The 26,617-nt window shown below is 41.3% G+C and overlaps 1 protein-coding gene and 1 pseudogene across 14 annotated transcripts in view; both read right to left on the bottom strand.

The window, feature by feature from the left end:
• GBF1 (golgi brefeldin A resistant guanine nucleotide exchange factor 1) overlaps positions 1-26,617 on the bottom strand; it is a 119,992-nt gene that overhangs the window by 21,880 nt on the left and 71,495 nt on the right. For 8 of the 14 annotated variants that reach the window (XM_019813752.3, XM_023240856.2, XM_045040606.1 and 5 more), the window contains 6 exons: positions 10,416-10,547; positions 5,370-5,488; positions 4,728-4,836; positions 4,139-4,199; positions 2,801-2,855; positions 1,973-2,071 (listed from right to left, as the gene is read on the bottom strand). In XM_019813752.3, the coding sequence (XP_019669311.1) occupies positions 1,973-2,071; positions 2,801-2,855; positions 4,139-4,199; positions 4,728-4,836; positions 5,370-5,488; positions 10,416-10,547 (575 nt within the window). Of the gene's footprint in view, positions 1-276; positions 494-1,972; positions 2,072-2,800; positions 2,856-4,138; positions 4,200-4,727; positions 4,837-5,369; positions 5,489-10,415; positions 10,548-26,617 lie in introns of those variants that run through there. The other 6 variants (XM_006938128.5, XM_003994358.6, XM_006938129.5 and 3 more) reach the window with 3 other exon arrangements.
• LOC109492663 lies at positions 14,502-17,169 on the bottom strand (annotated as a pseudogene).

Here is a 26,617-nt window from a genome sequence, read left to right as displayed (position 1 = left end):
ACCAGTCCTTTACCAGTCCCTCCACAGTTATACCATACTATTTCTAGACTAAGGGACCATTCCTGGACTGGGTAACTGTAATGGTCGAGGAATCATCAGAATGCTCTAACAAAGTAAGAGCCTCTTTCTAAAGGCCGAATATACCCTGTCATCCTTGGCCTGTTCAATTCCTTCTAGCATTTGGGGGATAGGCCTCCTTCTTCATCCTCCCCCAAGCCCTCCAGAACCTGGGTAACCATTAATCCTTTGTTTAGAAACCATATAATTCTTCCTTACCAAAAGCTCCACCCAGAAAGGAGAGAGGTCCAAAAGTTGAGCCTCACACCCAGCTCTTACTAATGTGGCAACAACCTCACACTGGATTTATACTATGCCACTATCGCCAGAATGCCTACAGTCATATGCCTAGAATGGAACTTCAAGTGTTCTGAGCACTGTGGTTAAATAGGAACTAGAATGCTCTCTCTAGTAACCACTGAAGCTCATCTGAAGCAAGTTCGTGGTAAAAAAAAAAAACAAAAAACAAAAACAAAACAAAAAAACCCAAAAAACAAACAAAAACAAACAAACAAACAAAAAAAACCTCTGGGATTAAGAGTCAGCCAAACATACAGACAGTCAAGAAGCTCAAGAGATCAATGAGGGAAAACAAGAACCTCCTGGCTTTATTGGCAATTGTCACTGAGGTCCAAAAAGTACTAACATCTGGATCCACTTTTGTGAGATATCTTTTCTCTCTAGGCAGATTCCCAATTTCAGTGACTCCAGGTGGTCCTACTTCCACCGAGAAACCAGTCACTCAATGAGATTCCTTCTGACACTAGGATTAGTCCTGCCTGTTTCCTTCTTTAATCTCTGCAAAACTAGCTCCAACCTGATCATTTCAATTAGTGTTCTCTGCCTCCTGGCTGGAGTAGGGGATGAGAAGCTCCAATTCTCACAAATGCCTCAGCCCTGACAAAGTACAGTTATGCTCCCTGTTCATGGAACCCTCCAACACCTAATCCGTATAACTTTGTATTTCCAAAGGGCAGTATAAGCTTTACAAAGAAAGGGCAGGTCTTAGGTTAATAATCATGGCAAAAGGCAGGGTAGCCACTGAAGAGAGAGCTGCAACTTGAGATGAGTCAAGCACATAAATGAAAATGGACACTGTGCATGCAAAAAGAATGCAGGCCTAGGGACCTAGGTGTACACACACATACACAGTTCTTTTAATCTTCAGTGACCTGGATTTCCACAATCACACCTTGAGAATGCCACTCATGTGACAGCCTAAACATAGACAGCCCATACCTCCTTCTCTCCCTCTTCTTCCCAAAGCAGGGATATGGGGTTAGGGGTAATCTTTAACTTGGACCTCTCCCCTAAACTCCTCTACATCTCAACTTTTAAGGGACAGACAGCATCTCTGCAGAACCCATCTTGAGCTATCCAGCTCCTTCCCCTCCACCTAGAGTCCTAAACCTGGGAATGAACAAACGCTTTAACATTAACTATGAAAAATAAAAGACCCCAACTAGATAGGACTATCCTTTCCCTCCAAACGCAGCTCAGGTATCTAAATAGAGCCAAAGACTGTGCTTAAGCTCCATATGCCAGCTCTGAGACAGGCAAAGGGTAGAAGAGGGAAGGGGCTTGCTCAGAGGTCCCTCACAGTTCCCCCAAATTGGTAGATATTAAACATCCCCGCAAGATGTCAGCAGGACCCAAGCTCTCTATCCAGGCTCACTACATGATATGTCACCAGTTCAAAGATTCCTTCTGCCTCCATGCAACCAGATACCCCCAGGGAAATTCCCAATACTGCAAAGCTACAAACACATGCAACTCTTCCAAAACCGTGCTGTGTTATTAGGTAGGGGTAAGTTGTGCTCTGCACAATGGAAATGTGACCCAGATGTTACATATTAAAAAAATAAACATTTAAATAAATAAAAAGGGGGGAAAGGAGAGGGAGAGGGAGAGAGACCTTGAGGTTCTTAAAGAGTAGTACCCTCTCTAACTGGTTCAGGGCTTTGGTCTGCTCCCCACTACTTAGCTCCAGTTTGTTGAGGAGACATGGAGAAATCTGTGAAAGACAGGCAAACGAACGATTTAAACAAAGTGAAATAAATTCAGACACACGCCAATAGGGCATAGGGCAGGAATAGGGATGGAGAGCTGGGGAGAAGGGAAGGTCAGGTGCATGCACCAAACAGCCAAGGGCCATCTCCACGGGAAGAACCTCTTAGGGTTGCAAGTAGAATCCTCATCAGAGGTCTGTGAAGTTCAGGACTTCAGTTTAAAATAGAAAGAGGCCATTCTTCTGATCACGTTCTTTTATCAGTTTGAGAACCTTCTGATATAGAGTCAGGCTTGATTTGTCTCATCAACAGAGACAAGCCCAAGTATGAGCCCATTCTAATCCAGCATTATGGTGGGACTTAGGGCATAGCCTCTTTAGGCCTCCTACCTACTGACAAGTCTGGGCTTTGGGCTTTGAGGGGATGGCAGAACATTCACTTTTATCAACATACATTTTTAGCCCAATCTGATGGGCCTTACCAAGTTTCCATGAAGGACTGGTTCACCAACTTATGTGGTGGGTCAACAAAGATAGGCTGGGAAGGAAAGGTTGGGGAAGGAAAGGTATCTGGGAAAGAATAAATTTCTCACTAAATGAATGATAGCTATTTTTAGATTCCAAGCAGACCTGTCTAGGCAAAAGCATGTTTTTGCCAAGCAAGGGTGTCCAGGAAAATCCCCATAGCACTAAAGTTGAGAGACCAAAGTTTGGATGAGGGACAGCAGCTCATACCTTCTTCATGTTGGTCCCCATATAGTTCTTGGGTTCTTCTTTAAACTGAGGTAACCTACAAGATAGAGAACCCCATGAACTGTCATTAGGGATAACAACAAATCTCCCCAGCATGCTAGCCACAGCCCAAAGATGCAGTGGGCCAGGGCATGCCCCGTCTCTTAGGAAAAGCTAGGAAGAGAAGCAGGCTAATTTCATCCTTTTGAGAACCTTATCAAAGTAAGAAGTTGGGGGAGACTTATAATACAGACACATTCTTAAAAAGAAGGGAGTCACCGGGCAAAGTGACTAATGCCCTTGGAGTGTGGAGGCTCTTTTCATCCTAAACCGACCCTTCCCTGCTTGTATTTACTTAACAAGTACAGGTGAAAGGCACAATATGGGGAGAGGGCAGTCCATCAAAATCCCAGGAGATTGGACATAGTGTGAGCAGTAAAAGGCAGGTTGAGTTTTGAAACCAGTAAATCTGAGCCTGAAGAGTGGGAATGCTTTGTAGCAGGGAGCAGGGGCAGATCTAATGTGTGGATAATAAGAATTATTACTTATGGATCTGAGAGCAAAATGAAATACCATGGGGAATTTTTTTTGTTTTTTTTTTAACTAGATTGTTTTTTAGAGAAATTTTAGGTCCATAGCAAAATTGAGCAGAAGGTACACTGATTTCCTATATAACCCTGGGCCGCACAGATACATAACCAACCCCGTTATTAATATTTCCCAGGGGAGGCTTTAAAGCTCTTGCCTCAGTCAGCTCTTCTCAAAGTTAGTCTACTGAAAAGAGGTGTAGGAAACAGGCAGTTAGGCATAATATGAAAAGGCCTCATAGCCCCTAAATTGAGGGCCTTGATGAGGGTAACCAGCAGTCTTGGTTTGCCAGAGAATGAAGTGTTTGCAGGGATGCAGGATTTTCAGTGCTAAAATTGGGAGAGTCTGGGCCAACAAGGTTTGTCACCCTAGCCTTGGTCCTTTCTCACAGAAATCTCCCAGAAACAGCTCTGGGAGTTCAGCACCCTGTTCCAGGCTCCCTTGAATTTGGCTTCCTCTCTGCGTTCCCTTTCCCAGCTGCTACCTGCACAGAAACAGACACAAGTTTGGAAAGCAGAACAAGGTCTGTTGGCCTAGATCAAATAACCCCCTGCCTCTCACTGAGGCCAAGCCAGCTCCCTTCTCCTTTTCCCTTATTCAGTAACCCCGGGCCCAGTGAACTACCCCCATCCATAATCCCAGTGGCCCCTGAAGTGGCTGTGGGGTTGGCCAGGTCCCTGAAGTGGCTGTGTGGAAGCAGGCAAGCTCAAGAGGCCCAGGCAGCCGGGCTGAAGCAAACAGCAGCAGGTTTACCTTGTGAAGAGCAGCTGCACCATGTCTACGAGAGTGTGCTCTGCGGATTTTCTCAATAACTCTGCACAGGCAAAAACAAATAACACAGGTGTCATTACTTGCTGTGCTATTATCAGGAGGCTTCTCAGAGCAGACTCCCCTCCAAACCTTGTTTACTAAGGATTATGCCAAACTTATTAAAACCAGCTCCAGCTCAGCCTGGCAGCCACAACTTCAGTAGCCCACTAGGTGGCACTACTGAGACAGGAGAAAAAGCTGAGGGCGGGCGGGGTGTTGGTGCACGATGATGCGTTTTTAAGGGTTGCAGGCTGGTGTCAATCCCCGAAAGCCCAAGGGAGGCAGATTTGGTGCCTGGGCTAAGTCATTTGGGGATCTATCCCAATTTCTGCCTTGGCACAATGAACTAAGGTCTCCATTCTAGCTGCACAATAGTCAAGTAAAGACTTCTAGACCCCTTTGGCTCCACAAGGTAGGTGAAGGACAAGTCCAGAGTTTCCCACCTCTCTGGGGCTCAGAGACAGTATCCTATATTTATACTCACAGACACTGGCCCTAGGAATGGTGACAGGCCCAATATTCAAGCACCTACCACTGAGCCTCATTTCAAAGCAGATCCGGAAGCAAGACTGCATAATCTCACACACAGATTCATTGGTTAGGTGGGAACCCACTGGGGTCAGCAACAGAGTCCGCAGCACCTACCAGGAAGAAAGAGGAGATACAGCGATAAATAAAGCAGGCTGGGTAAAGTGGGGTGTACCTGAGGGGAGAGAAGCTGCCTTCTGTTCCTTTAGTCTCCTACGGAAGCACTCGGGTGAGAAAGAGAGGTTAGCAAGAATGGTGACCTCACTTCAGTTTGATGGGTGTGGGGGGATCTCCCAGGAACTTATCTTGGGAACTGTGCCTTTACTCTCCATGACCCAGATACAGTTCAGCACTCATTCCAGCCCTAGCCCATGAGTCCCACAGATGAACGGCAGATATGGTCCACCAGAGGTACAAATGTATTAAGGGCTTCTGGTATTTGATATCAATTCATCTAAAGCTGTTAATTATTTTCATTAGAAAAGCTTTTACTCTGGGTACCCGAGCTGCTTGTTTAGAAACAAAGTAGCTCCCTAAGCCCCAGCGGAGTCAAAACACAGCTTCATGCTGCCGGCAGTCTTGGGTAAGGAGAGCCGATAGCACCAGCTCCTGGCCATTAGCCTAATTGCTCTTCCCCTCCATTTACCTGAAGGATTTTCATCAGGACAACCTCATCGCTGGCAGGATCTGTGCCCACAAAACGGGCATGGGTGACAGCATCCGCCATGTTCTCCATGCCCTCTGCTGTGCCCTCATGAGTGGGATCTGCTCCAACAGAAAAAGAGACTAAATTGTATGGAGAAGAGAGACAGAAAGGCAAGATATCCTGTATAGGCACTGCCTTGAGAGACTGTTTTTCTCCTCTTCAATTTCCCAACCCATGGTTACTTGAACTACCGGAGAATTTTGCTCATAACTGGCTTTAACAAGCTCCTCAGCACAAATCCCACTGTGTAAAACAGTGATTCTCAAACCTAAGTATATATCAGAATCACTAATAAGATTTGTTAAAAATACAAATTGCTGGGTCCACTCTGAGAACTTTTGATTTAGATTTACAGTGGGGCCTGACAATGTGCATTTCTAACAAGATCTCAGGACAAGTTAATGCTGCTGGTCAGGGGGACCACACTTTGGACTCACTGGTGTAAAGCCACTCATTTTATATAAGAAGGGCCTAGAAATAGAGGAGTTTTTGGCCTAGAGCAAGGGCCAAGTAGGACGAGACCTTCAAACACCAAGGTTGTAGACTTCCTCTGTTCATGTTTTCTCCTTCAACACATCTCTCTCTGGTTGCTTCTGGGGTTTTGTGTTCAGGTGCAAGTGAGGTAGGAGAGTAGTAGAAAGAAATGGACAGTCCCTGCTGCCAATACATATACCTGGGTGCCACTTTATAGCAAATCAGAGACTTCTTCCTGCTTTGCATTCTTACTTAAAACAATATGACATGGAGCAAGAATCATTCTACCAGTTTAACTAAACATGCATTAGGAGAAAAAGGGGACAAACTAAACAAGACTGGAGGCTGGCTGACCCGGGAGTAGGAGGAAGAGAGAATTTCAACAGTGAATAAGAAGAGGGGAGAAGCTAGATCAGACAACCAGCACCATGCTGGAAACTAACACAAATACTGCCAAGGGAGAAACTGCTCCCATTAATCTGCTAAATATCCAAAAGGAGTAGCCAAAGAAGTGGCCTCCCTCAAGCCCTTCAAGGGTCTTGCAGAACTTCCCAGATTATCCTTGAAAGGTAAACATAAGTAGGGGAAAAAAGGAGGGACATGGCAAGGCTTTGCGAGTGACAGAGAAAGGCTGCTCCAGAGGTGGCACGGTGTACTACAGGAGCACCTCCTAGTTTTAAGTAGTGGGAATTAAAAGAAATTCTTACCATTTTTTCTTTCTTGGTACCTGAATAACAGAGTTCCTGAGCCTAAAGCTCAGGGGTGCGGCTGAGAAACCAAAACATTTCCCTTGTAACAACGAGCCTGAAGACTTTCATGAATTATAAGTGATTCTCATTTGTTTTCTTTTTTCTCTTCTGTACTGGTTAGTCTCTGACACCTGGTCAAAGACACTCTGTCCATAAAGCACGCCCCCACTGAGCACCAGGAGTGGTTACTTAGAGTTCATGCAGAAGAAAGCCAATTTCGGGGCGCCTGGGTAGCTCAGTTGGTTGAGCGTCCAACTCAATTTCAGCTCAGGTCGTGATCTCAAGGTTCGTGGGTTTGGGCCCCACATCAGGCTCTGTGCTGATAGTGTGGGGCCTGCTTAGGATTCTCTCCCTCTCTCTCTCTGCCCCTCCCCTGTTAGCTTCTTCTCTCTCAAAAGTAAATAAAAACATTGAAAAAAAATTTTTTAAAAAAAGAAGGAAGCCAATTTCATGATGATACATAGTATACAGGGTGCCCTAGCTCCTTCTATCACCCCAACTCTCCATGTTTCTCCCATTCAACTCAGAAAATCCTATAACCTGAAGGCCCTTGCCTGAGTCTTCTCTCATAGCCCTTGCCTGACTATTTAGGCCTCCGTGGTCCGTAGCTAGACTTTTCCTTGCACAGGAAATCCAGGTCCTCAGAATTATGTGGGGTTTCAGAGCTATGTGAATGGCAGCTTTACTCCTGCTTCACAAGGCTCCTACAGGTCTATTTCTTCCCCTCTTTCAGTAATCTCCCTTGTTAAAGTAGTTTAACTGATCTCTTTGTTGCTCTTATCCCCTGAGCTTGAATGAAATAGCACAGTTAATTTTCTAAAAAAGGCAGGTGAGAGTGATAGGTCTTTAGAACCACAGACATAGCCTGCCAGGCAATCAGTGGCACAAATCCTGGTCTGGCAGCTGTGTGGGGCCAAACAAAAGACTGATCCTTGGAGTAGGATCTAAAATAATTCTAGAAGCCTTGGGTCACAGGATTGACAGGTGAGGGATAGTTTCTTCTAGGACAGCCTAAACAAAATATTGTTTGGCTTGAGCTCACTTAGCAGAACGCGTCTTCCTTAGAATGTCCTCCTTTCCTAGCCACTTTGGAGCAGACTGAAGGGAAAGCTGCCAATCTCATCTCCTTTGCCTTCTGGCTTTCATACACTCCTTCCTGCCCCCTCTCTCATGCCCACTGCAATCACCACCTCCAGCATTCTCTTTTCCCACCACAGGAAACTCCAGTGACCAGCTGGCCTGAGGTCTCCAATGACAAGCGTGTCTGCCAAGTCCAGGAAGGGGAGACAGTAACACTGACAAGAGAGCAGAGGGAAGAAGCACAGAGGGCAGCCGCTGGAGGCTGTGGAGAGAGATGACCTGCAGGTGGTGCTCAGGGTGAGGCTGGAAGTAGCCGGGCCTGGTTTTTGCTCAGGAAAAGTATGAAGCTAAGACTAGGGTATCTGGAGAGATGGATGCGCCTCTTCAGAACCTAGCTGGCACCCAGGATTTCTGCTCAGGATCCTGAATGCATCTGCTAAGCAAATCCCACTTTCTAGAAAAGATAAAGCGCTTTCTTGCCCTGAATCAAAGGTCTTTTTTTTTTTTTTCCCTAGCTAGCTACAGCCAGAGCTAGTCTTTTCTTGTCTCCTTCCTTAGAAACAAAGACAGCTGTCTGTTTTCTATGTTCCTCACCCCTGTGCATGGGCTAGCAACAGGGGAAAAGGAATTCAGGATCCTGAGTGACAAGACCAACTAAAAAGGAATCCAAAAGACACCATAAGCAAATTCAGAGATAAACAACAGTCTGGATAAAATATTTGGGCTAGATTGGAGAAAATATTTGTAATACTATGATAGACAATGGGGTGATATCCCCACTATACAAGCTCCTATAAATTAATAAGACAAACAAAAACAACTCAGTAAAACAATAGAAAAAGGAGAAGAGATTCAAATGTTTAACTTAAAAAAATAAAAACAATAAAATACTAGTTTTCACTCACCAAATTAGCACAGATGAATAGTGCTAATATTCAGTGCAGGTGTAAGGGTGGGGAAATGGAAACTCTCAAACATTACTGTTGGAAGTATAAATACTATAAGCTTTTGGGAAAGCAACCTGGTAGCACATACAAAAATGTAATTTGCGGGTGCCCGGGTGGCTCAATCGATTGAGTGTCCGACTTCGGCTCAGGTCATGATCTCACAATCTGTGAGTTCGAGCCCCACGTCGGGCTCTGTGCTGACAGCTCACAGCCTGGAGCCTGCTTCTGCTTCTGTGTCTCCCTCTCTCTCTGCTCCTAACCCACTCACATTCTGTCTCTGTCTCTCTCAAAAATAAATAAACATTAAAAAAAATTAAAATTAAAAAAAATGTAATATGCTCATGGCCTTTAATCCAAAAATTTCAAGCACAGGAATCTATCATACAAAGGAAAATTAATAAGTAAGGACATATGAATAAGGATGCTTATTTCAGCATTATTTGTAAGTGGCTCAAATTAGGAAACCTAAATATTAAATATTATTCAGTAAGAAAAAGATTGGTATTATATCTATCTATATTATAGAAATTATACACTTTTACTACGAAGAAAAAAATCTTACCAAGGGCTTGGGGGGAAGGGAAATGCTGTATTGTTCCTTAATGTTTAGAGTTTCTTTTGGGGTAAAAAAAGTTTGGGAAACAGATAGTGGTGATGATTGTACAACACTGTGAATGTAATTAATGCCAATGAATCGTATACTTAAAAATGATAAAAATGGCAATTTTTACATTATATATATCTTATGACACTAAAAGAAGAATATATAAACTTCCAGTTATAAGATTTATAAGTTCTGGGGATGTAGTGTACAACATGATGACTACAGTTAATAATACTACATTGTGTATTTGAGGAGTGCCTGGATGGCTCAGTCAGAAGAGAGCATGAGACTCTTGATCTTGGGGTTGTGAGCTTGAGCCCCATGTTAGGTATAGAGGTTAAATAAATAAACTTAAAAAAACCTACATCGTATATTTGAAAGTTGCTAAGAGAGCAGACCTTAAAAGTCCTCATTACAAGAAAATAAGTTGAAACTATATGAGGTGATGGATGTTAACTAGATTTATTGTGGTAATCATCTGTAACATATATTAAATCATTACACCTTAAATTAACACAATGTTGTATGTCAATTATATTTCAATAAAACTGGGGGGAAAAGAACAAATCAGATGGATAATTATATCATGTACATCTTTCTAAGTTAATACTATTAAGTAAAAAAAGGAGAAAATGCATAGCACATAATCCTATTTTTTTAAATGATACTTTATATATAGTTGTATACATGTAGAGAAAGGTATAGAAAGATTCAAATCAGTCTGTCAACATTATTTACCTAAGGAAGAAGGAGGAACATTACGAAAAAGGAGAAACCGTTAATTCTTTTAGTCACCTCTTTATTGTTTATCTTAAAATAAGCATGCACTGTATTTGAAAAATAATTTTAAAAATAAACCAAACCAAACCTCCAAGGGCACCATACCCTTAACTCCCTCCAAAGCACAAAGAAACCAGAGTCCCAAGGAAACGTTCCCTCCCTCCCCACACTGCACAACCTGAGTCAATTAGCATAATGAGTAACCAATAACAGTCCTATTTCTCTCCTTACAAGGAAACAGATGGCTGGGACAAACTTTCCAGTATCACCAGATCATTGCCTAAGGCCTGACCACCCCAGGCGAGGCAGGAAATGAAGTGCTGTGGTCATCCAACAAAGCCTGAGTTCTTACCTATGAGTGCATAGGACAGGAACTTGTTGACAGAGGTTAGCGCCAGTCCAGTGATAGGGCCAGTGGTATCTTCAGAGCGAATCACTTCCAGAAATGGACGGAGGAACACATTGGGCTCAATTTCTGAGAGTTCTGCAAGAAAACAAACAGAAATGAAGTGATGCCATCTGACAAAAGCTAAACTCTAGAAAAAGGCCCTTCTTATCTGTGCCATGAGGCTAAAGTTCCTGGTTGCTGGGTCAATCTTCCTCCCTTTGGATTACCTTAAAGCAAATCACAGATGTATCATTTTATCTGTAAAATTTTTAGTTATGTAGCTCAAAGATTAAGAAGTTAAAAAAACCCACAGTATCATTATCACGCTTAAAAAATTAGCAATGGGGGTGCTTGGGTGGCTCAGTCAGTTAAGCATCCAACTTCGGCTCAGGTCAAAAATGATCTCACAGTTCTTGAGTTTGAACCCTGCATCAGGCTGTCTGCTGTCAGCACAGAGCCCACCTCAGATCCTCTGTCCCCCTCTCTCTGGCCCTCCCCACCCTCAAAAATAAACAAATGTTTAAAAAAATTTTTATGTTTATTTATTTTTGAGAGAGAGAGAGAGAGACAGAGTGCGAGTGGGGAGGGGCAGAGAGAGAGAGGGAGACAGAATTCAAAACAGGTTCCAGGCTCCGGGCTCGCAGCACAGAGCCTGATGCAGGGCTTGAACTCAGGAACCGCGAGATCATGATCTAAGCCAAAGTCGGATGCTTAACTGACTGAGCCACCCAGGTGCCCCTAAAAATAAATAAACTTTTAAAAAATTAGCAATATGGGGCGCCTGGGTGGCTCAGTCGGTTAAGCGGCCGACTTCGGCTCAGGTCATGATCTCTCGGTCCGTGAGTTCGAGCCCTGCGTCGGGCTCTGTGCTGACAGCTCAGAGCCTGGAGCCTGTTTCAGATTCTGTGTCTCCCTCTCTCTGACCCTCCCCCGTTCATGCTCTGTCACTCTCTGTCTCAAAAATAAGTAAACGTTAAAAAAAAAATTTTTAATAAAAAATTAGCAATAAAATGGTTAAGATGGTAAATTTTATCATATATATATATATATATATATATATATATATATATATATATATTTTTTTTTTTTTTTACCACAATTTTAAAAATTAAAAGTAATTCTTTAATATCACCAAACATTGTTGGGTCAATTTTCCACGTCCATTTCACCACTCTCCCTAGTGACACACAGATAAACCTCATCTCAACTATAGTCAACATAACCAAAGAGGTTCTAGGATGAGCTATCTTTATGTCTTTTGCTGTTATGGTCAAGGTCACTTCTCATAGAGATAAAGAACGTAGCACATCCCAGGAAGGTGAGGCGAAACCTGAGGTTTATAGTCCCTCGCCTGAAAAATAAGCCTAAAAAGAACAAAAGGCTGCACAGTCCCAACAACTGGAGACAGCCTGTATTCTTGGAAAGTCCTATCCACTCTTTAGCTCCCTTTCTGCATAGAGTAAAGCAAAGGGCTAACTGCTCTGAGATGAAGGAGCAATTCATAATTTTTATTTTACAGATGAGAAAAATAAAGCTTAAACTACATGATTGGCTCCAAATTACACAGCTGATAAGAAGCAGAGCCGGGATTTGAACACGGTTTCAAAATCTGTGAAACCATTAGATATATTCTACCTAATTACCAGCACGTACTCCTGAATTTAGAAGGTTTCATTCCAGGTCTGAGAAGCTGCACTACACTGGACTAGCTCTCCACACTGCTGTATAGCGTCTGCATTTCTAGATTTGGCTGTGCTCCAGCCTTTGAGAGACCAGCTCCTTGAAAGGCTTCCTAAATTGCCCAGAAAGATTTAGGGACAAGATCAAGGCTGCCCACCTTTAGAGACAAAGAAAGCTGGGTTTTCTGAGCACGTTCATATTCATGCAAATGCAGGGAGCTTCCCACTCAATTCCTACCACTCCCCTCTTTGAGTAAACATTCTCCAGCCTGGCTGCTCCTCAGATTAATGCTTTAATTAATTGGCAGATTGGGTAGCATTTTCCAAGCCTGTATGTACAGTGATCACATCAGCTGTATAAAACCTGCTTCTTATCCCCCACCTACCCCCACCTAAGGATGTACAATTTGCAGGAAAAACCTGGAGAAAAAAAACCTTTGTGTGTGTGAGGTGGTAGAGGGTTGAACTATGCAAGGAATAGAAATACTAGAAAAAACGGAAATATATAAAATACTTTTTTAAAGCACATGAAAAAATGTAAAGTCATCTAGTCTTGCTGCTTTAGAAACATAATTATTACATATGATTTGTTCTGTCATTTTAAAAATATGGTTGGGGCACCCAGACAGGTGAGCATCTGATTCTTGATTTCAGCTCAGGTCAAGATCTCACAGTTCATGAGATCAAGCCCTGTATCGGGCTCTGCGCTGATAGCTCAGAGCCTGCTGGGGATTCTCACTCTCCCTCTCTGCCCATCCCCTGCTTGCACACTTGCTCTCTCTCTCAAAATGAATAAATAACTTAAAAAAAAAAAAGGTCATGTTTAGTATATTTGAGATATAAAAGTCTAGATGGAAAAAATAATCTTTAATTGCGAAGTGGGGCAGGGAACAGATATTCTGAGCTTTCATCCAGTTGCTATAACTGTACTTTCTAGAAAGACTAGGGAAATTTCACAGCCGTGGTTTGACACTTCCAGAGCCATGTACACCATTTTTTTTTTTTATTTGGTAAAATCGACTCTTTTTGGTTAGTGTTCTATAATTTTTAAAAAAAAAATTTTTTTTCAACGTTTATTTATTTTTGGGACAGAGAGAGACAGAGCATGAACGGGGGAGGGGCAGAGAGAGAGGGAGACACAGAATCGGAAACAGGCTCCAGGCTCTGAGCCATCAGCCCAGAGCCCGACGCGGGGCTCGAACTCACGGACCGCGAGATCGTGACCTGGCTGAAGTCAGATGCTTAACCGACTGAGCCACCCAGGCGCCCCTATAAATTTTAACATATGTATAGTTTCCTGTAATCACTGTGAAGATGTGACAATTGGGATACAGTACATGTTCTATATGAACTCCCTCTTATCTCTTTATAGTCACAACTTCCTTGCCACCCCAACCCTTCTCAACAACCATGGATGTATTCCCCCACACTGTGGTTTTATCAAGAAGGTCATAAAATGAAGTCATACAGTGTGTTACTTCTGAGACTGGCTTCTTTCACTCAGCATGAGGCATCTGAGATTCATCTAAACTATTGCACAGATCAATAGTTTGTTCCCTTTTTAATGCTGAGTGGTATTCCACTGCATGTATGTACCACAGTTTGTTTATCCTATCCATTCACTAGTTGAAGGACATTTATTTGGCTTCTCCAGTTTGAGGCGATTTTGAGTAAAGCTGCTATAAACATTCACATACAGGTTTTTGTGTGAAGAACATCGGTTTGCATTTCTCTAGGATAAACACCCAGGAGTGGGATCTCTGGGTCAAAGGGTAAATGTATGTTCAGCTTTATAAGAAACTGCCAAACTGTTTTCCAGTCTCTGTGTGACTTTGCATTCCCACCAGCAGTGGAATTCTGGTCTCTGCCCATCTTCTCCTGTACTTGGTATTTTCAGTATTTTTACTTAAGCCATCCTAGTAGGTAGGTAGTGGTAGCTCCATGTGGTTTACATTTGCATTTCCCTAATGGCTAGTGACACTGAACCTCTTTTTCATGTGGTTATTTGCCATCCATGTATCCTTTTTGGTGGATATGTGTGTTCAAGTCTTTAGCCCATTTTTTAAAATGAATTATTTGTTTTCTTACTGTTGAATTTTTTTTTAAGTTTATTTATTTATTTTGAGAGAGAGAGAGAGAGAGGGAGAGAGAATCCCAAGCAGGCTCCGCACCATCAACGCAGAGCCTGATACGGGGCTCAAACTCACAAACCCCAAGATCATGACCTGAGCTGAAATCAAGAGTCAGATGCTTAACCAACTGAACCACCCAGGAGACCCCTTACTGTTGAGTTTAGAAACTTCTTTTTTTTTTCTTCTAAGTTTTATTTATCTATTTTGAGAGAGAGAAACAGAGGCAGCACCAGTGGGGGAGGGGCAGAGAGAGGGATAGAGAGACTCCCAAGCAGGCTCTGCACCATCAGCACAGAGCTGATGCGGGGCTCAAACTCATGAGCCCCAAGATCAGACGTTTAACCAACTGAGCTACCCGGGAGCCCCCTTACTGTTGAGTTTACAGACTTCTTTATTCATTCTGGACTCAAGTCCTTTATTGGCAATACAGTGATTTACAAATGTTTTCTCCGAGACTGTAGCTTGTCTTTTCAATCTCTTAATGGTATCTCTCATAGAGCAGGCATTTTTAGTCTGGTGTATCCATTTTTTTCTTTCATGCATTGTGTTTTTGGTGTCATATCTAAGTACTCTTTGCCTAATCCCAGGCCACAGAGACTTTCCTATGTTTTCTTCTAAAAAATATACAGGTTTATGCTTTTTGTTTTACATCTGTGATCTATTTTGCGTTAATTTTTCTACAATGTGTGATGTTTCAATGGAGGTTCTATTTTGTTTTGCATATGGATGTCCAGTTGTTCCAACAACATTTCTTGAAAAGAAATTCTTGCTCCACTGAATTGTCTTTGCACCTTTGTCAATCATTAATTGGCCTTATTTTTGTGAGTATATTCTAGGTTCTCTATTCTGTTCCACTGATCTGTGTGTCTAACTCTCTGAAAGTACACTGTCTTGATTAACTTGATTCTAAGTCTTAAAATAAGGTAGTGATCTTTCCAACTTTACTATTTTTCAATACTGCTTTCAGCATTCCGGTTCCTTTGCCCTTCCATTTCAACATAAATTTGTCTGTATTTACAAAACAAATCTTGTTGGGAATTTGATAGGAATTGCACTGAGTCTATAGATCAGTTTAGGGAGAAATTACATCTTTACTAAGTTGTGCCTACCAATTCATGGACACGGTAGTCTCTGTTTATTTATATCTTCCTAATTTCTTTCATCAGTATAGTTTTTAGCATACAAATTCTATATATGTTGTTAGATTTATATGTAAGAATTTAATTTTTATTTGGTATGTTTATAAATGATATTGTGTTTTGTTTTCAGATGTTTTAGTATTTAGAAATGGGACTGATTTTTTTGTTTTGTTTTGTTTTAAACCAGAACATGTATTATGTGACTGATCATTGAAATCCTTAAGATGAACTGGATACTGCAAAAGTTGCCCTCTTGGGCTTAGATGCCATTCTTTCACGGAATCCATGCCTGAATCTGCAGTATACAATTTTTAAGTGCCTCATTAGACCGTCCCAGTGGTATTTCATCTTTTAGCCTTGGCACTCCAGTTTTACTTTCTCTTCTGCTTGGCAGGATAGCCGTAACTGCCACAGGTTGATTTCTGAAGGTGGTAGGCCTTAGAGTCACAGCAGTGTCACAACATGTGTCTTATTGCAACACTTTCCAAACGATGATATCCCCTTCATCATCTCATTTATGTGGCCAAGATCAAAGAGATGAAGTATGATTGATTTTTGTGTGCTGAACTTATATTCTGGGACCTCACTAAACTCACTTATTAGTTTTAGGATTTTGTTGTTGTAGATTCCTTGGGGTTTTCTACATAGACAATTATGTTATCTGTAAATAGTGAGTTTTATTTCTTCCTTTCTAATAATGTACGTGCCTTTTTATTTCCTTTTCTTGTCTCACTGCACTGACTGGGACTTCCAGTAGCGTGAAAATAAGCATCTTTCTTTGTTGCCAATTTTAGAGTAAATGCATTCAGTGTTCCACTGTAAAGTATGATGTTAGTCATATGTTCACTACCAGGAGTGGATATTATATTTTATCAAAGCCTCCTCTTCATCAATTGATATGATGAGTGGTTTTTCTTCTTTAGAATGTTAAGATGGTAGATTAATCGATTTTCAGATATTAAATCATCCTTGCATTACCAGGATTAAACCTTACTTAGCCTTGGTATATTATTCTTTTAATATATCGCTAGATTTTATTTGCAAATCTTCTGCTCCATAAGGTGAAAGAGCTCACTATGGCATGAGAGGCCTGGAGCAGTCAGGAGTGATACCATATAGAAGCTTGGACAAAGTCCCATAGAGAACTCTCTGGAGGCTCTGGATGTGGCTCACATAGTATATAATCCAGTCAACGGACAAGTGATCATTAGTCTCACTACTAACAATAGCCAGGCATACAACACCCAAGCTCATCCGTCAAATTAGGTAGCTGGAATCTATAACTGCTAAAATACATTCATTCTAGCACTTCTATTGTGTGAGTCAATGCTTATGGAGACTTAGTGATAGAAAACTAGAAGAGCTGGATTTTTTTTTTTTAAGATTTTATTTTTAGGTAATATCTACACCCATTGTGGGACTCAAACTCACAACCTGAGATCAAGAGCTGCATGCTCCACAGCCAGGTGCCCCAGAGCTAGACTTTTTAATGAGCCTACCAGGAACCTTCATTATCACCCTCACTCCCATACCCCTCCAAAAAAAAAAGAGAATTGTGATATATACAATTAACTTTCCCAAGAGTTTGGTCTAGGCAGAATCAGTTTTGCTCTCTAGGTTCAACTGCTGATTGCTAGGAGCATCAGAGACATTCTAACAAGAATACCCCCTGCAGCTTTTGGTGGTGGTGGGGGGGGAGGTGGGGATGGTGGGAGATTGTGCTTCTAGCAAGGCACCACTTGTAAGGTCCTTTCCTTCCTTCCTTCCTTCCTTCCTCCCTCTCTCCCTTCTTTCCTTCCTCCCTCCCTCCTTCCCTTTCTCTTTCTTTCTTTCTTTCTTTCTTTCTTTCTTTCTTTCTTTCTTTCTTTCTTTCTTTCTTTCTTTCTTTCTTTCTTTCTTTCTTAATAAACACTGGTTTTTTTTATGTTTATTTATTTATTTTTAGAGAGAGGTACAGCATGAGCAGAGGAGGGGCAGAGAAAGAGAGAGACAAAGAATCCCAAGCAGGCTCCCCACCATCAACACAGAGCCCAACATAGGGCCCAAACCCACAAACTGCGAGATCATGACCTGAGCCAAAATTAAGAGCTGGATGCCTAAATGAGCCACCCAGCTGCCCCAAGATATTTCTGATTATTTTTTCTTTTTAAAATTAAAAAAAAAAAGTTTATATTTATTTTTGAAGGAGAGACAGAGTGTGAGCAGGTGAGGGGCAGAGAGAGAGGGAGACACAGAATCTGAAGCAGGCTCCAGGCTCCAAGCTGTCAGCACAGAGCCCGACACTGGGCTTGAACCCACGAACCATGAAATCATGACCTGAGCCGAAGTCCTACACCCAAAGGACTGAGCCACCCAGGTGCCCCAGGCATTTCTGATTTCAGAGGTACCTCTTTGTAAACACATTAGTAAACACATTAAAAAAAAAACAAAACTGGAATTTCAATTCATAATCCTGTTAAGATGTTCAGATGGTCCTCTAAAACAGTGCTTCTCAAACTGTCTGTGGTTAAGGGCCAATTTTTCCCCCTTTATATCAATCCATTGCAGATCCATTGTTTTATAAACTATAATAAAACGAACTGCTAGAGAATGAAATTTAAAAAACAAAGACATAATACAATATAAGCTCTATTTTATTATTATAACATATATAAAATTGTCAACATATATAAACTGTCAAGATGTTATAAAAGTTTCTAAGTGTTTTCCCTCAATTTCTGTACACATCCCACCATGTACCAAGCAGCAGTTTGTGAACCTAAAATGGTTTACAGATTATACTTTGAGTAAAAGTGCTCTACAAAAATAAACCCTAATTTTCAACTGGCCTTTCTAGAAAATGCTCCAAATCCTAGGTATTACAGCTAAGATAGGCCCTAAAAATAATTTATGAATGAGAGATTTAAGATTTAGAAAGGTTAAGTAATTTGTACAAGGCTACAAAGCAAGTTAGTGTTGGAACCGAGACTAGAAGTTGAGGGCACTATGTAAAAACATGAACTTCTGAGCAGGATTCAAATTCTAGTTCTGCAACTTAATGGCTGTGTGATAGATACTAAATTTTCAAAGACTGCATTTTATTAGGTGTTAAAATAGGTGTTAGAGAATTAAAATAAATTATATTTAAAAACAACAGCAGCTAACATTTATTGAGCATATACTATGTGTCAGGCACTGTGCTCGGTAATTTACACATATTATCTCATGTAATACATGTAAAATATGTTGTACAATGCATGGAATAAAGTGTAATGAATATAACTAAGATATTATTATTCTAGTTTTTTAGTTCTGGAGTCCCAGTCCAGGATTCTTAATACTCTAAGTTACTGTAAGTTCAGTTTATTTCTTAAGATTTAAGTAAATATCAAAAACTTCAAAGGCAGGTCTTCTATCTTTGATTACTAAAGCTTAAAAGGGATAAAAATGAAGGATAGATGCCAAGATAACTAGTAGTTATTATTTACGTAGGGTGCAATTTGGGATAGCTCTTTTAATTTCTGAGGGTTTCAGCTTTTTCTAAGGTATGCACAGTTATCATAGAAAGGAAGAGGCTTCCCTTTTTAAACAAATGACTGGAACATTCATCCTCTTTTTAGAAGAGATAAAAATAACAATATTAATAGCAGCTACTATTTATATTACCTTGTGCCATGCCATGTGCTAAGCACCTTATATACCTTTTCTCTTCGTAATTATCCCCATTTTGAAGATGAAAATGAGACTTAGGAAGTAGATCTACTCTTCAGCTAAGACTGTACAACCAGCAAGTGGTGTAAGTGGGAATCAAATCCAGGTTCATGTGACTCCAAAATCTGTGCCCCTAGCTATTCAACTCCACTGCTTCCTATGAAGCCAGAACAGAAAAGTTTCTGGTGCTCTCCCGCCTGGCTCAGTCTGCCCTGGGAATGAGATTCAATTGTCTAGATCTTCTTCAGAAGAGTGAGAAAAGCTGCCTGAGTCCTTCAGGGGAAAGGTGCCATGATGCTGCTCATAGTAAGCAGGCTGATTAATTTCACAACCAAGGAGACATCTGATACCACTGCCAAGCGGCCAAAATTCCCGCCCTGGAGAGTTGTCAACTTCAAGGCACAAACAGTCCAGTAAACAGAGAGTGCAGATCAGGTAGAGGGGTACTCTGAAGGTGACTGGTTCATGTTCCAAGATGGGAAGGGAAAAAAAGGAATGATTACAAGGAGGGGAAATTCAACTCCCTATTGAAGAAAGAACACTTGGGATCCTTCTAGGACTAAGCCACCTGCTTCTAAAACCAAATCTGAGACCTACTTCTGGCTAGTCAGTGCTAAATAAGAACAATTACAACAAGAATTATTAAACTATTTCTGGAGAAGCTCATGAACCACTTCAACACAACAAAGTGAAACCCTTTAGAGATGTCTTGGTGGTACTCTGCTCACGCTCTGTTCAACAGCAGTAAGCAGGGAGCTCAACTCCATATATAATGATATTAAAACAGCGAAGTCTCAGTTTGGCCCAATAGCAATTTGAGAGTCTACAGATGTCCCCCAAGTCTCTTGTCTTTTCAGATGATGAGGTGACCTGTCCAAAAGGGAATGAATCCTGACACTGTTTTCTCTTTTTACGTGAGAGCTTGCCATCCTCTCTGATAATCTATGTCACAGGTCTCAACAGTGGCATCAAGGGCTGCCCTTAGACAAAAAGAAACACTTTCTTATTAGCCTATAGGGGAGCCGTCACCAACCTCTCAGGAGGTTGGTGTTCTCCAGCCTGCAGTAGCCTTTTCTCATTTGGCCAGCATTGGGCTGGCACATTCCTGAGCCAAAATGCACACATAAGCTGCTTTCCCTGGTAGCGAAGCTCTTCACTCCTGAGTGACTCTTGTCAGGGGCGGTTGGGCATTCTCAATTGGATTACGCTGACAAGGAAAAAGGCCTGTGGTATATTATTTCAACACCATTTGGCTTCAGAAATGCCTGTCTCGACCCTTTTGCCCTCAGAGCCTACTTCTCCCTTCTTACTTTCTAGAGGGTCACCAGCCTGCTCCCATCCTTGCTCTTCATCCTGCAAATATTGGTTCATGTTTCTGGAGACAGAATATCGTCACTCACAAGGTGGATCATGTATAACAGACTAATAAATCAGAGCATGATATAAACAGAAGTTCATTTACCCCTCTTGATACTTCTATATCCAGAGGCACAGAACAAAATTATCTGAGCATAAAAAGCTTTTCAGTTTTTGGCTTTTCTGTTTATGCCTGCACATTCCATTTTAGGAAAAAGTGTTAGGTCCTCATATTCTACTTTTCTGACTATGCTATACCCAGGAATATTTCTTATAAAAGACAAAGCAAGATTGGGAACGATCTACAAATGGAATTTTTGAGATACTGTAATCTCAGCAGGAAGGAGCTGTGCTCTTTGTGGTCACTAGGGGGGACATCAAGTGTAGTGGTCCAAAGCATAAACAAAACTAAACTTTGGTAAAGCCAGAAGCCTCTGGAGTATCTGCCACACCTGCCATCCCTTTATTTCCAGACCTCAAATGGTCAGGTGGGGATTTAGATTTGACTTCAGGAACTGACTTGAAGGAAGACTACCAAAGGACAGCTCTCAGAGAAATGTACTACCTTCCAGACTTAAGGGTCAAACCCAGACAAGGCTTTGCAAACTGCTCTCTACAAGAGGAGAAATAAAATAAAGAAATGTCCAGTCTTGGCCTATCACTAACTATGTGACCTTGGGTAAAACACTTCACTTCTTTGGGCCACAGTTTTCTCATCCACAGAGTTTTCTTAGGGAAGATGGTGGTGGCAGTAGTTTAACTGAATTCCTTAAGGCTCCTTTAGATCCCTAAAACTTAACAAAAAGCAAAGTACAGTTTGGGAGTAAGTGCACATGAATGCAGACTGTCTGTTAAGAAGGTAGCCCGGGGGAAAGCAATTCGTTTGTCTAAGATCTTGACAGTAGATCCTCTTTTTTCCTTTTCTTAAATGCTTAGTTTCTCAAGGCACCTTTAGATTTGGGATGGGAGAGTGGGGAGATTGTCTTTGATGTTATAACTCTTTATGAGACAAAATATGATGATGGCTTAATCACTATCAATCCAGGTATAAGGTGGGTCGATGGGCCAGCTAGAAGATAATGGTACCAACCATTTACACTAAGAAAGGCAAATTATTTCTAATACTTGATCCTTTAAAAATTCTTTGGGAAGTATTCATTTTTAGGCTGATTCTAGCCCTTAATGGCCAATCGAACCTGAATAGCCAATTTAGCTTGATGCTAGAAGCTGCCACCTACCACCCTTTCAAGAATACTACTACTCCACTGTCCAGGACAACAACCTTAATTTGACTCAGACATCAGTAACAGCTACACAGATTATTAAGCTTAATTGTTATACATAGATTATTTTATCCTCCCAATAACCCTGAGAAACAGTATTACTGTTCTTATTTTACAGATAAAGAAACCAAGGCTCTAAATGGTTAAGTGACTTGCCCAAGATCACACAAAAAATGAAAGAGGCAGAATTTAGAGCCAGGTCTGTTCTGGTTTCCAAAGTCCATGCTCTTAAACACTTATTATATTCTTAAATGTTATATACCATGCTTTGCTACAGGTTTACTACTAGATGTATTAACTGCATGAGTTGGATGGCAAATAAAAATTTAAAATTAAAATATCCTGGAATTGAAGTTTCTTCTCTAACTTTCCTCCTCCCTAACTGATGACTAAACACTGTTAGTTATTGATTTTAGTACCGCCACAAGAATTAAGTATCAGGTTTGCCCAGGTTCCCTCCTAATCCAAGAGGAAGAGTGAGGCCCCTTTAACAAGGCCGCCAGGACTAAATGAGGCCCACAGGGACTGGCCTCAAACGTATTGCAGAGGCCCAAGGACAGACTGATCCATCTGTCTTACTGAGAGCAAAGTTTGATGTGTATCAACTCTATAAACACTAGTTTTCACTCTTCTAGAGGAAATTGGCACATATTGAAAGGAAAGCAATTAGATTGTAACATACAGGCAAGCCAGAGCTGCTCTGGTCCTTTACTCTGCCTTGCCATTTTCTGCATACATTGTTCAAGACCAAGCCCAAACTTAAGCAGGCAATTTGAAAGCCCAGGAGAAATTAAAAAACTTGTGTTACTATACTTTAAAACAGAACAATTCACCACAACTTTATGCAGTCATTACACTTGAAGCAACTTTTTCAATCCTAATTCCTCTCGTATTCTAGTAAAGAGTTCCAGTGTTCGATAGCAAGAAGAGAAGACAATTACAGGTTTATTATCAATTACTATCCTGTCAGGCCATTAAGAGGAAACCCTAGAGGGGCCCTAAAGAGGCAGTAAAAGGAAATGAAAAAGAACTAAATTCTGAATTAACATTAGCAAAGTCTACAGATATGTAAAAGACTAAAGGGTCAAGAGCCAAAACTTCTGGAGAAGATTCAGAGAATCCCCAAAGAGTATCAATTATAGGCCTGGGAACAATCTTCCCTGCCCCTTACGTGTACAGAATCCTATTTTTCAAAATTTATGTTTATTTATTTATTTTTTTAATTTTTACTTTTTTTGAGAGAGAGAGAGAGAGAGACAGGGCATGAGCAGGGGAGGGGCAGAGAGAGCGAGACACAGAATCCGAAGCAGGCTCCAGGCTCTGAGCTGTCAGCACAGAGCCCAACGTGGAGCTTGAACCCATGAACCGCAAGATCATGACCTGAGCTGAGGTTGGATGCTCACCAACTGAGCTACCCAGGTGCCCCTATTTTTAAAAAAATTTTTTAAGTTTATTTATTTAATTTGAGAGAGACAGAGGGAATGAGAGCAGGGGAAGGGCAGAAAGAGAGGGAGAGATAGAATCCCAAGCAGGCTCTGCAGGGTCAGCACAGAGCCCGACTTGGGGCTCAAACTCTTGAAACTGGGAGATCATGACCTGAGCAGAAATCAAGAGTCAGACACTTAACAACTGACTAAGCCACCTAGGCGCCCCCAGAATCCTATTTATTCACTTTTTTCTAAGAGCTGAAATGGTTTCTACAGCAGCAGATCATAAATTCTTAGGACACTAAGACTAAGGAATCTTATTCTGCCTCAGCCACTCTTTGCACTATTGGGTTCATCAAGAATTTGATGATAAGGTACATTTCCCATTTTACAGATGGGGAAAACAAAGGCATCAAAAATGTAACCCATTTTTGATGTAACAAAAATGTAACCCTGGCCCCCATAAGGGCCAGGACAAGTGTTCTAACCGCTTGCCATTGCTGTCTCTAAAGACATGTCTGTGAGCTGGAGAATGAACAAGAACATTTTTGGAAACAGCAGTACTCTGAGAAGTCACGTTATTTGCTCTGAAAGGTGCCCAGGGAAACTTTTAGACAGCTGAATCTGGAGGAGCAATCCTAAAAGTGTTGGGAAACAACCATATTCAGAATACATGCAACAGAACCCGAGTTCAGCCAACACCTGTTTCCCCAACAATATCTGTCTATCTGTCTCTTATTTTATCCCAACTGCACACAATACAAAAGCTGCATTATTCTGGTAAAGTTGCATACCAGCCCAGAGCACACAGTTAATGTTTTTTACAGCCCACATGCCTTCTTGTGATGGATGGCCATTTTATAATGAAATACTTTATGCTCAATCAACTAACTTACAAATAATAAGTGTTCCATTACATGCCATTAAAAATAAACCCAAAATCAGGAAGACTCCAAAAGAAATAAGAACAAGAGGACAAGGGTGATTCCTGGAAAGAGAGGAGGGACCCAAGTGTGAATCCTCTGTAACTCTTTCAGGACTAAAGAGGTACAGTCCTAAGGAGAATTTGGTCTAAAAAAGGCATTGATTTCAACAAATGATGTTAGAACAACTGGACATCTATATAACAACAACAACAACAAAAAAGAACCTCCAATGAAACGTCGCACAGTGTAGAAAAATTAACTCAAACAGATCACAGATGTAAACAAAAAGCATAAACCTGTATATTTTTTAGAAGAAAACATAGGAAAGTCTCTGTGGCCTGGGATTAGGCAAAGAGTACTTAGATATGACACCAAAAACACAATGCATGAAAGAAAAAAATGAATACACCAGACTAACTAAAAATGCCTGCTCTATGAGAGATACCATTAAGAGATTGAAAAGACAAGCTACAGTCTCGGAGAAAACATTTGTAAATCACTGTATTGCCAATAAAGGACTTGAGTCCAGAATGAATAAAGAAGTCTGTAAACTCAACAGTAAGGGGGCTCCCGGGTAGCTCAGTTGGTTAAACGTCTGATCTTGGGGCTCATGAGTTTGAGCCCCGCATCAGCTCTGTGCTGATGGTGCAGAGCCTGCTTGGGAGTCTCTCTATCCCTCTCTCTGCCCCTCCCCCACTGTATTGCCAATAAAGGACTTGAGTCCAGAATGAATAAAGAAGTCTGTAAACTCAACAGTAAGGGGGCTCCCGGGTAGCTCAGTTGGTTAAACGTCTGATCTTGGGGCTCATGAGTTTGAGCCCCGCATCAGCTCTGTGCTGATGGTGCAGAGCCTGCTTGGGAGTCTCTCTATCCCTCTCTCTGCCCCTCCCCCACTGGTGCTGCCTCTGTTTCTCTCTCTCAAAATAGATAAATAAAACTTAGAAGAAAAAAAAAAGAAGTTTCTAAACTCAACAGTAAGGAGTCTCCTGGGTGGTTCAGTTGGTTAAGCATCTGACTCTTGATTTCAGCTCAGGTCATGATCTTGGGGTTTGTGAGTTTGAGCCCCGTATCAGGCTCTGCGTTGATGGTGCGGAGCCTGCTTGGGATTCTCTCTCCCTCTCTCTCTCTCTCTCTCAAAATAAATAAATAAACTTAAAAAAAATTCAACAGTAAGAAAACAAATAATTCATTTTAAAAAATGGGCTAAAGACTTGAACACACATGTCCACCAAAAAGGATACATGGATGGCAAATAACCACATGAAAAAGAGGTTCAGTGTCACTAGCCATTAGGGTAATGCAAATGTAAACCACATGGAGCTACCACTACCTACCTACTAGGATGGCTTAAGTAAAAATACTGAAAATACCAAGTACAGGAGAAGATGGGCAGAGACCAGAATTCTCACTGCTGGTGGGAATGCAAAGTCACACAGAGACTGGAAAACAGTTTGGCAGTTTCTTATAAAGCTGAACATACATTTACCCTTTGACCCAGAGATCCCACTCCTGGGTGTTTATCCTAGAGAAATGCAAACCGACGTTCTTCACACAAAAACCTGTATGTGAATGTTTATAGCAGCTTTACTCAAAATCGCCTCAAACTGGAGAAGCCAAATAAATGTCCTTCAACTAGTGAATGGATAGGATAAACAAACTGTGGTACATACATGCAATGGAATACCACTCAACATTAAAAAGGGAACAAACTATTGATCTGTGCAATAGCTTAGATGAATCTCAGACGCATCATGCTGAGTGAAAGAAGCCAGTCTCAGAAGTAACACACTGTATGACTTCATTTTATGACCTTCTTGATAAAACCACAGTGTGGGGGAATACATCCATGGTTGTTGAGAAGGGTTGGGGTGGCAAGGAGGTTGTGACTTAAAGAGATAAGACAGAGTTTTCTGGGGCAATGAAACTCTTTTGAATCCTGATTGTCACAGTGGTTACAGGGATCTACGTGTGTCTTAAAATTCATACAACTATACACTAAAAAAGTCAATTTTACTATGATAATGAAAAGAAAAATATCTACAGAAAGAATTGTAGTCTATGAATCTCAGCTTACTTCATACGCAGAATGGCAACCACGTGATGCAGCCCAACAGCAGACCCTGCATTCCAAGAGTGAGGTCTGAAGATATCCAGATTAGGTATAAAGGAATGGCCACCTGTGAAGGTGGACCTAAATTCAGAAATGTCCTTTCCCCTCAAGGATTTGTGGAAACGCTAGACTAGCATGGGGAGCTTATTTCTTCTCTCTATGGACTCTTCTAACCAATATTAGAAAAGATTTAAAATTGGAACCTATTCTTTCAAATTCTTCAGTTGAAGCAGCCCTGTAATGATAGATTACACTTCTGTCAACTTTGACTCCACTGAACATGGTTAGAGAAACTACAGTTTTGGTATAATACATCATTTGGCTTTGGGTGCCTGCACCCTAGCATTCAATTTCTTGCTTTAACCTTTGAGAATTAGTTCCCCAAGGCCTAGGTAAGATAAAGGCAGTAAAAATATAGAGAAAT

This window comes from Felis catus, chromosome D2, assembly GCF_018350175.1.
Source record: "Felis catus isolate Fca126 chromosome D2, F.catus_Fca126_mat1.0, whole genome shotgun sequence".
In the NCBI taxonomy this organism is placed as follows: Eukaryota; Metazoa; Chordata; class Mammalia; order Carnivora; family Felidae; genus Felis; species Felis catus.
The sequence above is the reverse complement of the archived record's forward strand: the minus strand, read 5'-3'. Positions and strand labels throughout refer to the sequence as shown.